The sequence below is a fragment of the Lethenteron reissneri genome, chromosome 38 (genome assembly GCF_015708825.2).
Source record: "Lethenteron reissneri isolate LAM-NWPU_2019-01 chromosome 38, ASM1570882v1, whole genome shotgun sequence".
NCBI lineage: Eukaryota > Metazoa > Chordata > Hyperoartia > Petromyzontiformes > Petromyzontidae > Lethenteron > Lethenteron reissneri.
Genome location: NC_083816.1, coordinates 9,895,054 through 9,909,200, shown reverse-complemented (window position 1 = coordinate 9,909,200; position 14,147 = coordinate 9,895,054). Strand labels below are relative to the sequence as shown.

General features: G+C 44.6%; 1 protein-coding gene across 3 annotated transcripts in view; it reads right to left on the bottom strand.

Moving 5' to 3' along the window:
* The window catches only part of LOC133351767 (FERM domain-containing protein 4A-like), a 231,774-nt gene that overhangs the window by 87,647 nt on the left and 129,980 nt on the right, over window positions 1-14,147 (bottom strand). For all 3 annotated transcript variants that reach the window (XM_061567259.1, XM_061567261.1, XM_061567260.1), the window contains exon 6: window positions 3,634-3,690. In XM_061567259.1, the coding sequence (XP_061423243.1) occupies window positions 3,634-3,690 (57 nt within the window). The remainder of the gene's footprint in view (window positions 1-3,633; window positions 3,691-14,147) is intronic.

The following is a 14,147-nucleotide window of genomic DNA, read 5'->3' as shown; positions in this document are numbered from 1 at the left end:
CGCGTGCAAAAATATATTTTACCCTATTCATTCATTTTCAATTTCTCTTCCTTTTCTCGCGGCCTTATTTATTGTTTCTTCCTTTCTTTATTTCTTCGAGCAGCTGAGAAAACTGGCTCTTGATGCTGGAGGGGAGCTGTTTGTGGGATGTGCCTGACTTTTCACATCCCACTGGGGGAAACCTGAGACCAGGTTTTTGGTGAGAGAGGAGCTGAGATTGCGAGAGTAATTCTAGACAGCTGTACAGACCCCAGGGCCCCAAGGGTTATCGGGAGGAGAGTTTGTACATGCACTCTAACAAATAAAGGGGGCAAAAGTTATCTTTGAGTGATAGTACAGATATGTGCTTTCATACAACAACAAAAAACTGTGAGCACGCCCCCGCGACTGTGTGTACATTAAATACAACAAGTTTTAAAAAAATGCTTTTATCACGTGTGCTTTATGTGACCAAAGAGATTAAATGAACTCCAAAAGCACCTGCCAAACCAGATTTTTCCGCATTACCAAATTCAGGTGGGTGGCTCTGAGGGCAATCTTGCAGACAACATGATTAATCTATCCATAGACCAAGCAGACCACGATCCAGTTTTTGAAAAATACCCTGGAGAATCTGGTTCTGCCCATCAAGCAGATGGGCGTGAAATGTGCTCGGGTCCTTGGGGCGGTATCATTTTCTCTCTCACAGCGATGCTTTTACTTTAGCGATGTATGGGTCGGCCACAATCCTCCTGCCCTACACAAAGCCCAAATTTCCATGGCAACCAATGCACTGCATTCACTCTTCTACTTCGAGGGGGGACTTTGGGAAAGAGGACTACTTTGTTTAGAATCGCTCATAACAAGTGTTAGGATGGACCCGGGGATGGAAGTCGTGGGATCCAATTGGTGTTTTAAGTTTAACGAATATGTTAGGATGAAACATTGACTTACGGCTTGTTACTTTGACATTGTTAATCACAAATCCATTTTAGTGTTTGTTCCACCGGCTATCGTGCCGTTGCTCGGGCGAATGTTTATCCTTAAATCAATTGCAGAGGCGGCGGTGTGCGCATGTGTGGAAGCGCGCGCATGTGTCGGGGCTGTGTGCGCGCTTGCACAAGAGCACCGGCTTCTGTTTGTGTGTGGTGTGAACACCCCGAGAGCTGTGTGCGAAGCAGTGAAATGACTCGACCCATCAGTGGAAGCACACGATGCACCTAACGGCGGTGAGCATTGTTGACACGATAACAATGCTGTATTCATCGCATGCCTTAACAGGATGCCAACGGCGCGCGTGATGGCGAACGACTGACTTATTTGTATCGGCAAGAGGAGGAGGTTCGAAAAGTTGGACGTCAGTACATGCAGCAGAGTGACCTCATTGTATCCAAGACTGATTTCATCCTCCAAGGACAAAGTGAAGTGACTCTCTCTTCTAAGCATAGCCCCTCTGCAAGATATCCACAGTATATATTCATGTTTTTTTTTATTTTTTATTTCCGTTCCTGCATTTCACCATGTGAAACCACATGGATGCGGCTTCAAGTCTCTTTTGGAAGGTTGACCTGCTTTGTCTACAATTGACAAACATTGCAGCTCAATGCAGACCTCAGCTAAACAGAGCTCAGAGTTCTCCAGTCGCTGATCACAGTACAGCTATCATCCACAAGCATGTTCAAAAATCAACCAGGCAGGAATACGGTCCTCAGATGTAAAAAAAACATGGAGTTGTGTTCTGATAGGGGGCAACTGAGATCACGTGTATTTCAGTAATTGTGGGAAATAAAAATATAAATTGGGGGCCCGAAGTAGTCTGTGAGGGCCCATTTAAACTTACATAATTAAGGGGCACATGTTTATTCCCTTCATCTGAACGTTTTGGGTTCCTTAGGCCTAGTTTTCTCACACCCATGAGTTATTTGGTCCATATCTCAAATTAGAACTGAACTGCAGGCTATTTCAAAATCGTTAATGATAGTCGCCGTGCAATGTCAACATGGTTTAAGCAGGTTTTTTTTGAAACAGAGATCATGTGCATTGGAGGAGTTAATTATATGTAGATCAATAAAATTACATTAAATTATTTATGCCAGCACTCTAATCTATTGTACTACCAGCATGCCCTTTGAACTTATTTTATATAAATAATAATTTAATAGAGACAGTTATTAGTCACCGATTTCATGACTGACATACATAATGAAGGTGTCGTCCTCGGAGGGCAAGAGAGCTCAAAAATGTGCAAGTCAAATCAATGCTTGTTACTCTAGAAAACACAAAAAGCAGCCAAAGTAAGTTCACCGCTGGATGAAGGCCTTTTTTCAGCTGCCGCAATACATTGTTTTGTCTAGCTGAGGGGTAAATAGAAAATATTTTTATATTACAGAAAAAATAGATTAGGCCCTGGAAACATTTCCATCTGGAGGTTTTCAGGAATGCCAAATCCAAATTTGACATTGGAGGTATGAATCTGGAAACTTAAAACCAAAAAAATGTGATTTTACACTTCCAAAATACGGGGACAATGTATGGCTTACTTTCTATAGTTTGAACCTATACATAAAAACTTTATATCTGGAACTTATGGAGATTTAGGGGAATATGACATCAAATATTGAAATCTTAAATCCCTTAAAACTGGGGACTACATTGATGAACATTTTTGTTTTTAAACCTAAACTTCTCAAGGGAATGAAGGGCACTGAATCCAAACGTAAAATCATAACTTTTAAACTAATTTATTTTGGTGCTTATTGAAAGCATGGGATACAAAAGCCAATAACAAAGCAGGCAAAGTCGACTACTACTGGTACACAACACTGCACAATATCGTACAAAAAACGATATGAATATCGGGAAATCAGAGTGAATAGAGCTGTGTAGAATCTTCAAAACCTCTTGAGCACGATATAAAAACTCATTGTACTGTTGGCCGTTTAAACGTCACACACATTACGTTTGCACTACGAAAGTGGATGTGCGAAATGGGAGCTGACGTTGGATAATGCATCCAATCTCAAAACATTGCATTTCATCCACCCCTCATGCACGACCATAAATATAACACTGCCAGGTTTATGGATAAACATCCACAGACGGATGGCTGCGTAAACATAGCACACATACGTGCGCAGAGAGAGAGAGACTTTGCGCTTAGGCAAGTACGAAGCTTTACGAACGTGCATGGGAAAGTTCGGCGAAATTACGCACGAGCAAAACCACAAAGGTTGATACGGTTAGCGAGTGGTGGCAATCTACCAGAGAAACAGAGGTGGGGGGGGGGGGGGGACCACGCACCGTGTGTGTGAGATAAGAAGGAGAAGAAAAGTAAGAGGAACGTGGAAAAGATAAAGCCTGGAGAGCCGGAGAAAGACATGGTGGGGGGGAGGTAATGCGACACGGGTAAAACAAACTAGAACACAGACAAGGAGCTCAGGAGAGCAACCAACAACAATGCAGAGATTTCGCCAAACCAGCCCATTCGTTGTTGTTCCTCTGCAATAGCGACAATAACTTTCCGCCGCAAATGTTTGGCGCTTATGACAAACGCAGCAATGTTTTTCACGCGCGCGCGGCGATTGTGCGCGTGTGTGCGCGCGCGGGGTCCCGCACGCCCGTTGCGCTTGTGCCTTGTGATCATCTTCAGCTCACCTGCAGAATGTAAGCGGCAAGTTCAAAGGCAGTCTCGCTGTCCACCTCCAGCAGTCCCTGCGGAAAGGGAAATGTGAAAGTTTCCTTCAGTCTTCCTGTCCCGTGTACGAGCTTGCAGCAGCAGCAGCAGGCAAGCAAGCAGGCAGGCCAGTTGGGGTGTTTCACTTCGACAGAGTGAGGAGTGAGAGAGAGAGAAAGCGCAAAGCGGGGGGAAATCAAACCCCGCCTCGTTTCTTTCTCTCCCTCTGCTTTCCCTCCACCCCCACACAACTGATCCTTCAAAAGGATGGCTTGAGACTCACTGGAATGTGCCACAACACTGCAGGGGGTGGGCCAGCCTTCAGTGCAGTCGAACGTTTAAATAGCCAAAATTTTAGCGAACACCTTTCAACAACTCAAGCGATCCGATGATTTTTGTTGGTTGTCTCAACAATGTTGCTGCCAGCCTAAATAAGTTTGCATGCTTTTTTTTCAATCTTTAAAACAACTTTTACAATACTCTTTGTTTTATGGGCTCACACATGGTACATCCCGGCCCTGCTCCTGACTTGCAGAATGAGCCACTGCATTCCTATGCATATAAGCCCAACATGCTAGCTCAGCTGTAGGCATATTCATTAATTGAAGCTGGAAATGCATCAAAGTTAAAATTCCATCTCTCTCCACTGGTCGCTGGCCGGGGCTCCATCATTTCCCTCCGTGCTATACTTGGCTGGCGTGCCGACTAGTTGGCTAGCTTGTGTGACTGGCTGTCCAAAAACACCCCTCCAAACGGGCTCTGTATTTACACCAACTTTGCGCAAACACCGATCAGAAACAATGGCCCACGAAATGGGAAAAAAACACGGAAGGGCAATAATTGACACAGCTGAACCTTGCAGTCAACATATCCTTTAATTGTACGGGCTGTGAATGCCTGTATCCTCAGAATAAACATCTTTTTACATTTTTCTAGTAGTTTCCCCTCCTAAAAATCAAGGATATTTATTCATTCTTTTGTTGAAATTATTGTGCACGTCTCTCCGTTGCAAACGAGATACGATCACTCGATTGTGTCTTTAAGCAAAGGGCTGGCTTGTCGTGTATTTATTTGCCCGTGGCATATGTAGCAAGTGTTGTTTTGTAAATATCTTTCAGATTAAATTGAGTGCCGAGTGAGCTGTTAATTACCTCGCCTGGTATACAGGAGGTTGTGGGTTCGATCCCGACCCTGCACATCTCTCTCCCCGTGGTTGTGTGGATTTTTCTCTGGGTCCTCTGGTTTTTCCCTCCACATTTACAAACATGCGTTTAGAGTATTTGGCTGCTATACATTTTCACATGATAATCCACTTCGTTGAGCTATCATTTGTGGCCAGGTCGCTTCTGAAAAAAAAACTATATAGCTCAGGGGGCCTTACCTGGTAAAATAAAAAATAGTGTTAGGTTTAGCGTGCTGTGCTATGAATCCGGTGAACCGAGTTCGATATCTGGCCACGAATGAAATTAGTGCAGCATTATATCTGCCGGGCCTACCATTTTCCTTCCTTTGCCAACCCTTAATGACCATTTCGATTTAAAGCTTTCGTGACTGCAGGGATTCATCTTCTTGGTTCTTCCGGTAAAGTCATGTAGAAGGGAAATAATAAAATAAGAAAAATAAAACAGAATAAAATACAATTCTCACGACGTTTCGGCCACAACGCAAGCAGCCGTCCTCAGGTGAAGAACAGGTCTGTCGGAAAGACATTCAGACGCTGTCTTTCTGACAGACCTGTTCTTCACCTGAGGACGGCTGCTTGCGTTGTGGCCGAAACGTCGTGATAATTGTATTTTCTCATGTTTTATTTTTATTATTTCTCTTCTACGTGACTTTACCGAAAGAACCAAGAAGACCGTAATGACCAGTTTGGTTAAGTATGGTAAAAAACAAACCTTCATCGACATTGGTAGATTGAGAATGGCTGGTATCAATCAAAGTGCTCTATATTATTTGTGTGCTTGTACTGTGCACCTGACACCCGCACAACGATAAAGTCATCTCCTTTAAAATTGCACGCGTGAATACATTATTATAAACGGAGAATGAATTAGCGCGACAGGTTTTAGCCACATTGATATATATAGCCATTTCATTGAGAGAACTATATTAATGGCAATAGCAACGAGACCAGGAATTTGACGAGAATCCGAGAGAAGGGAGAAATAGCTGAACCAAAAAAAACCAGAAGGAAAAACAAACCCGGCGGCCTTCCAGGCCGGATCCAGGTTGGCTCCCCTTGCATAATGAGCGGCAGACTTTCTCGATATCTGCCTTGATTTTGGTTAATTTGCATCTTGGACGTTCCCACTTAATGTCAAGAATCCTAAACATGCCTTAGCTTGGCATAGCTCTAAAGTAATACATTAACGAATTAATCAACCAGGTAGGGTGTTGACTGTTATGTTATCCGACTCTCTGTTGTATTACATTACATTTCTAAGTATACTAGATTTGTGTTTCTATTTCATTTATACCTGATGATGATTGCTTGTGTTGCAATCGAAACGTCGTATGCTGGTACGGGTAGCCGTTTGCGACCCTGGTGCGGCCGGGTACGGGTAGACCGTGAGTCACCGGTGAGTAACCGTTTGTCACTCATTTCGGGTAGGGTACGGGTACGGGTAGCGTACGGGTACCCGTACCCGGCCGGGTACGGGTACCCGTTTGCGACCCTGGTGCGGCTGGGTACGGGTACGGGTAAGGAATCAAAACCCGTTTGCGACCTCTGGCAGTCGGTAACCGTTCCCAGGCGTGGCTTGTGCCCAGTGTGGAAACGGCAACGGTTGGAGAGGCCTTCATCCAGAAGCGAATTGATAATGGCCGATGATAGATTTTTTTTCCCTACAATAAGGCAGCGTTGATGATGAATGTGGCGAGTGGTTCTTGTTGGAGTTGTGCTCACAAGGGGGACCCCCACCGGCCAACTCGGGCCAGTTACATCTATTTTATATGGATGCAGCAGATCTTGAAGTAAGGAAGCCAATCCAAACATAATGTTTTTGTTGATACTGCATTGGCAGTGGTGCACCAGCACGTATAACTAACACTCGACGCATGTATCAAGAACACTGCCTTAAAAGGAAATAATGTGAAATAAGCGAAGTTTTGGTCAAAGAAGAAGGTGCCTTGCCTGACACGTTGCCTATTAAATATATTTTTCTATTTTCCCCCTTTTAAAGTGATCAATATCCAGGTCTATAAACATGACCAACTACAGCAGAGTATTCGGTTGCGAAACATTATTGGACGTTTAGAGTAATCGGTTGCTATAGATTTCCACATGATGAGACACTTTTGATTTGAAGCTTTCGTGACTGCAGGAATCCATACTCTTTGGTTCTTTCCGCCTTGCGATGGAAACGTCGTGATTTATTTTATTTTATACCTACGTGACTTTACCGAGAGAACCAAAGAGTATAAGACACTTCGTTGAGCTGTCATTTGTGGCCAGGTCACTTCTGAAAAAGAAGCTATAAAGCTCAGTGGGCTTTACTTGGTAAAATAAAAAATAGTGTTTAGTTTATAGTTCAGTATAATCTCTGTGCAGGTGCAAAAATAACAACAACAACAAAAAACCGACCCCAAAAAGGGCATTTTAGGTAACGTTCCTCCCAAGTGGCAGCCTAAAGGTGCTAACTCAAACGGACAGACGAGCTTCTATGAGGCCACGAGGCGGGGGGAGAGAAAGGTGGTGGGGGGCTCAAGTTTTTGCGCAGGCCTGGGGCCAGGCCCTGGGGCCCAGGCCCTGGGGCCAGGCCCTGGGGAAAGAAAAAAGCAGCTAAGAGTTCCTTTAAAGAACCCGTGCCTTGGAAATAAGTGATACCAGCCGCCAAGGTCTATTTGAGGAAGCACAACACAGAAAGGGGGGGGGGGGGGATAAAATAAAAAAACGAACGCAACTGACGCCCGCTCTCTTTTGAAATGTTGGCACGTTTAGGGGTATTTTATGTCAGGCTAAAAATGTGGAAAGGACTGATGTATTATACGGAGGTTAAATAAGGGTGTGCTTTTTTTTTTGCCCTGTGAGTGAAGAAGAGTCGATGATTCAACTGCCTGGCATTGTTCGTGCTGTGTGATATCTCGACTGTAATATGGTGCGCATCATACGACCCAGCTGGTATGCCAACTATTCTTCCGATGATGCCCAGTGCTGATGTTTACCATATGACAACAAGCAATAAGTTCAGGCTCAGTCACTCTAGAGTAGGGTCAGACCAGGTTTACATATGAATTGTTTGAAGTTGTTCATGATGTAGTAACCACCATGACACAACTTTCTCTACATATTGTGTTTTTATACGTGCATAGATTCGCATTCATAATTAGTCTACGACCAACTCACCCAGAATGTGCCGGATCTCGTTAGATCCTGTAAGTGAATCAGGCTTGAACCTGGACAGTGCAAGGATGGGTGACCTCCATGCACATAAGCCAGGTATAATCGTGGGAAATGTGGTCAGTCGAGGGCAGTGTAGCAAATCCATGATTCTACTCTCCCCCTCCACCTTCACCAACGCACACTGGACCTGCGTGGCAAAGTATGGTGAAATATCTCTCATAGCCCACAAGGAATTGGAGGGCCCTCATCCAGTAGTGGATTGACGCGATGGGCCGTGCGTGCGCCTACATAATTCCTGAACATAAAATCAAAAGCAAAAGAATCTAACGTTGAGCAACAACAAAAAGACTCATACAGGTGCCCATGTGACTTGAGCATCTGCCTTGCGTTTTGTGAGCATGAGTGTTTTATTACTCCCCCCCCCGCCACCGCCGATCCCTGCACCCCCCCGCCACCCTGCCTCACACAGCCCCCCCCCTCCTCCCGCCCCCCCCTCATTGTTGGCGATCCCTGATTTGTGTGAAAGTGCCAGCGTCACACGTCGCGTCGGCAGCAGATGTGGCTCATTAAAAGGGTGCCCAGTTTTTGTTGTTTCGCGCTAGCTGCTGCTGCTGATGATGGTGGTGGTGGTGGCTGCTGCGGTGCTTAGCGCTCATCCTCAACAAGGGAGGCTGGCTTAAGCAGCCAGAGACAGGGCCATTCAGACATCAATCCCGCTGATCCGTGGGGCTTTAACTGCCTCAGTTCGGGGTGAGGGGAGGGGGGTTACCTAATCACTGCATACATACGTTTCAGGACAAAGTTTTAGATGGGGTTTTTTTTTTTGGACAGGAGACATACTTGAGAGTTCTACTTTTATTGATATCCGTTTCAAATTTCTCGGGAAAGTGCAGAGTACGGTAAAACAACCCCCGTGACTAAAAGGATTGGGGAGGCCTTGATCCAGTAGTGGCCTGACAAAAGGGCTTTATGATATTTTTATTTCAAGTATTTATTATTGACCACGCAGCCACAGTACGGAATTGTTCATTAGTCTGTGAGATGGGAATGGAATGGGTAGGAGTTTGACATGGTTTATTAGAATTTTATGGACTTTGCCACATTTTCATTACTGATGCAGTCACTGCAATGAGATGGATCACTGGCAAATGTCTGCTTTATAGGTCATGGCATTTCGGGGATTTGAGAGGATGAGAAATCAGTCAAGGCAGATAAGCAACCATTCATATGATGTACGCGATACTAGGTCGCGTACATTGTATTGCAAATCATTTGTCGTATTGCAAATCAATCATTTTCCACATTCGTATTCAACGCACCATGCTCAGGATAATTTGGCAAGCAGTTAAGAAAAGCACTCGCACATATTTAGAGACGCCGCACAAAAAAACGAGGACATTACCGATTAATATTGATTCTTAAGCTCACACAATACGTGCTCATGTGTGTATGTATATATGACCCCTGCAGTCACTAGAAATGATACTATTGATTGCGATGTAAAAAAAACACACGCTCCTGGAATCAAATCTCGAATATGAATTTAAGACAAGTAATTCTACTATTGCGAGTGTTAATCATTGCTCTCCGAGCAGATATTCAAATTCCATGTTTCAATAGGGTGGGAGTGGTGGCGCAGTGGTTAGCACACTGCAATATGAACCTGGCCACGGCTACCATCAGTGGCTCGTGACATCTGCGCTGCCCCCCTTTTCCCCTTTCACAAACCCACACTCACCAGCGGGATAAAGAGTGGCCATATCATCCCAATGAATGAGATAGCACGGGTAGGTCTGCGTCTAGCAATGTATTGATAAAGGGCTGTAAACCATGCTTAAATGTAACAAACAATCTAAGCTAATGTCATGCCGTGTCCGCGGAAAGTCGAAAGTCGCATTAGCACAAATTGCAGAAAACAAACAATTAACACGTTTTGTTCATTTGCAGGAATCATCCAATTAAAGTCAGTTGTCGCTTGGCAGATCACCGCCGGTAAGTGGCAGGGCTCTGTTATTTTTCCGCCATCTGTTCAGGATTATTCCCCCAACTGGGTGTGCGCGCGTGTGCGTGTGCCGATTGCCAGCATCCGAGTGTGGGCTTGTGTTGAAATCTGTCAAAGCTGTAGACCACACATGAGCCGTGAGCTCTTTTTATAAGTTCTGGAGTCTCAGTGGGTGAAAAAAGAAAAAAATCTTGGCAGCTCTACAGTGTGACGGCCCAGTTGGCGAAATGCCGTGTTCCGTTATTTTTGTAGGTGATAATGTTAACTTTATCATTCGCCACTATTAATAGCGCCCGGGCTATCGGTCTTGTTCTCGATGTAACAAGTCAACATCTCTCTCTGGATTATGTAATATTGTGCGCCATCAAGGAACGCACCGACTGCAATTGATCGAGTGTGTGCGAGCGTGCAGGGCTTAAATGTTGTCACCGCAGCGCAGACATTAATAGCCTTCGCCAAGTGTGCACTCTTCACGTCGCATTTGCCATGGGACAAGCCGAAATAAAGTCCGAAGCCTGTGGTTCAATTATGATGCAACACACCCGGTAATTTCTACTGGGAGCGAGCGAATTAGGATCATCACTTACACGTGTGCACCGACACATTTCGGTGTCACAGCTTGAAACTCGGGCGTGGGGGGGGGGAATGCCTCAAAAGGATTTGTAAAAATTAATTGATATGTTATAAAGTGCTGTCTTGGTGGAATGTTGCCAATATATAATGAATACATAAACAGCAGTCTTTTCTGCCATCCACAACACAAAACTACAATGACACCTCCGATTAGCATGGTTTGCTGCTGGATTTGTAAAAATTATTTGATATGGTATCAAGTGCTGTCTTGGTGGAATGTTGCCAGTATATAATGAATACATAAACAGCAGTTTTTTTCTGCCATCCACAACACAAAACTACAATGACACCTCCGATTAGCATGGTTTGCTGCTGGATTTGTAAAAATAATTTTACATGTTATCAAGTGCTGTCTTGGTGGAATGTTGCCAGTATATAATGAATACATAAACAGCAGTCTTTTCTGCCATCCACAACACAAAACTACAATGACACCTCCGATTAGCACGGTTTGCTGCACGCGGTGCGAAAGAAGTTCAACGACCATACGTAGCGTTTTGGTTCATCAGAATAGGGTCCTACTTGACCAATGTCGTTCCACCGTGACCTCACATTGATACGAAGGCCTTCGCAAACCATATGTCCGTTTTGGGGATTGTTTGGCCATACTTCGGTCAGTGTGGATTGGTGATGGGTAGGCCCAGGACCAGGACAAAAATCGCCGCTGAATATCAGCCATGGACGGGATTAGAATTCTGGTCGCCGGGCTCGTAGTGTAGCACACTAACCACCAGAGGTGGGACAAAGTCATTGTTATGCAAGTCCAAGTCGAGTCTGAAGTCATCAAATTCATGACTCGAGTCTGACTCGAGTCCAAGTCACATGACTCGAGTCCACACCTCAGAGGTGGGACAAAGTCATTGTTATGCAAGTCCAAGTCGAGTCTGAAGTCATCAAATTCATGACTCGAGTCTGACTCGAGTCCAAGTCACATGACTCGAGTCCACACCTCAGAGGTGGGACAAAGTCATTGTTATGCAAGTCCAAGTCGAGTCTGAAGTCATCAAATTCATGACTCGAGTCTGACTCGAGTCCAAGTCACATGACTCGAGTCCACACCTCTGCTAACCACCACCATCACCACAGGCCGCCATACACAACACGTAACAGCAATCATTGAAGAGGTTACCCGCTGATAATGACGCTCAAACAAGTCGAAACCGTTCGTGGGTTTTGCCTGCCTAAGCGATCGCTGCAAAAAGGGGCAATCAATAGGATTGTGGACTATACTGTTATTTGGAATCAGAATTGGTGGTAAAATAGACCTTACTTTACTTAAAATAATGAAAATTATAAGTATTAATACGTAAAGAAATAACACCAATGTCTCCTTTGCTAAAGTGATAATGGATTTGAATGGGTGACCGTATGGTCAAAGTAATGTATTAGTAATTCTCCTTGAGCTTCTATAAGGTGAGTAATGATGCATTGATTCATCAATTAAATACATTCTGAAGTTCACAATACATGCATTTCATTGCATGTGCGATTCCTGTCTTTTTCTGGAATTCTATCCCAACTTTGCTATCGGAGGCACGTGATGAGACAAATTACACTGGTCAACAAAAACAAATTCTGGCATGGACTTTTGCAGCTGTTTAAGACTAATTTCAGGGTGCCGATTCCAAATCTGATCTCAGATTTGCTCTATCACATCTCATTTTTATGCTATCGACATACCCCATTTTCATTGATTTTACCCGAAATGAACTCTGTCACTTATGATTGCAAGTTGTTGCGAGTCAGTGTCTGCTTTAGTGTTAAAATGTGCTGTACTTTTAGGATAGTGTGTTTATAATATCATTTTATGTAGATATCCACATTTATTTAATATTTTTCTTCTGCAGTTTTGATTGAAAATGTAATATTTGATATCTCAAAAACCTGATGTGATAGACAAAAACTGATGCCAGATTTGGAATCGGCACCCCAAAATTACCTTAAAACCGTTGGAATACCTTATGCCAGAAAAAGTGTGTTGACCAGTGTAATTCTTACGTATCTATCATAGAGCAGTGCAACCCTTGGTGGTAGAGAATGGCTCACGGATGCGGATATCACAGAGTTACCACTGAGATCCCGTCAAAGTGACCTCTGCTCCACATGGCAGGAGGTACGGCTTTTCCACCTGCTCTACCATTGCGAGTAATGTTCACCGCGTGACAGTCAAAGACGGTAATTTTTCATCCGCAGAGCTGGATTTGAGCCAAATTAAGTGCAGAGCCAAATTTAACGTGATGGGGTTTTTTTTGTGCAGTCAGTCAGTGGTGACTTGGGTTGACACCCGGTTTAATCACTGGCAGCTGCCTCGATTTGAACTCATGATGTCAGCAGTGCTAGCTCAGCACTCTAACCCTTGAGTCAGTTGGCCACCTCTAGAATATATATTTTTTATTTAGTTTATTATGATACTTATGTTGTATGTAGTGGGTTCAAATGTCTGCAGGCTTTAGCTTGTCGTCCTTCTCGCGCGCGCCTCCGTTTAGCAAGGTTGGCTACGTACACACAACCACAATCAATCTTGAATCGAATCATGACCATGAATCACGACAGTTCATCGGATCGCGAGGCGGGGAGTGGGCTGGGGGCGGGGATCCGTTACCCTCTAAGGTTTCTACAGCGCACACGGCATTGAATTGGACAATGTGTATGGCACCTTCCCTACATCTACGTCAAGGGGGAAAGAAAACACAAAAAGAACCACAGCTGTGACCTTGGACACTTGAAGTACGAGACCAACGTGAGCTTCCTGTGCTATTTCGCCGTGCTCAAAGCGCTCCCACGCATTGTTCGCAGGTTACATTACGAATATTCGCTCCCCTCCCCACTCCCCGCCTACCGAGGTCCCGGGGATAGGATGATGGAAACCCAGCTAGCGAGAAAACGCGCCTCTCCGTCTCCTGGCGAAGCGGCACTGGGTTATCACAGCTGTCTTCGCAGGGGCGCTATCACAAATTGGTGACGAGTTGCACGCCCCAGGAAGATGAAGGTTTTACAACGCGCCATCTCTTGCATCCTCGTGCGGCACAGGCAGAGCTTCAACAGTTAGGCATGCTGTACCTTGCACGTGTCTATATCCACACGCGGAGTGCATATGTGCGTATGCTGAACTTCTTTCGCGCCGTACGGAGCCAACCGTGCTAATCGGAGGTGCCACGAGACTGATCGTCATGTGGCGAGGCGTAAATTGCTAAGCTCACGATAAGTTCATTAAAATTCGTGTGCAGGAACTGGGAATTTTTTAAAAATACAGCTATACATCGAAAGCTATGGGCGCACGTGACACCGGATGCCACTAGTGGAGGCTATCGTCACCAACTTTCTCCTGAAGCCAGCTCGTGGCTAGCAGACCTCGGCATTGTCATTTAGCTCCTGAACATATCGCCATGTGCAAGAATCAATTTGAGTTTTCACTAAAGTGCAAAAATGTATTGATTTTTAAATCCAAATACAACATCCGAATCACAACAATTAACAATGGCCAGGGTTGTGGATCGTTACACCCCGATCATTCAATT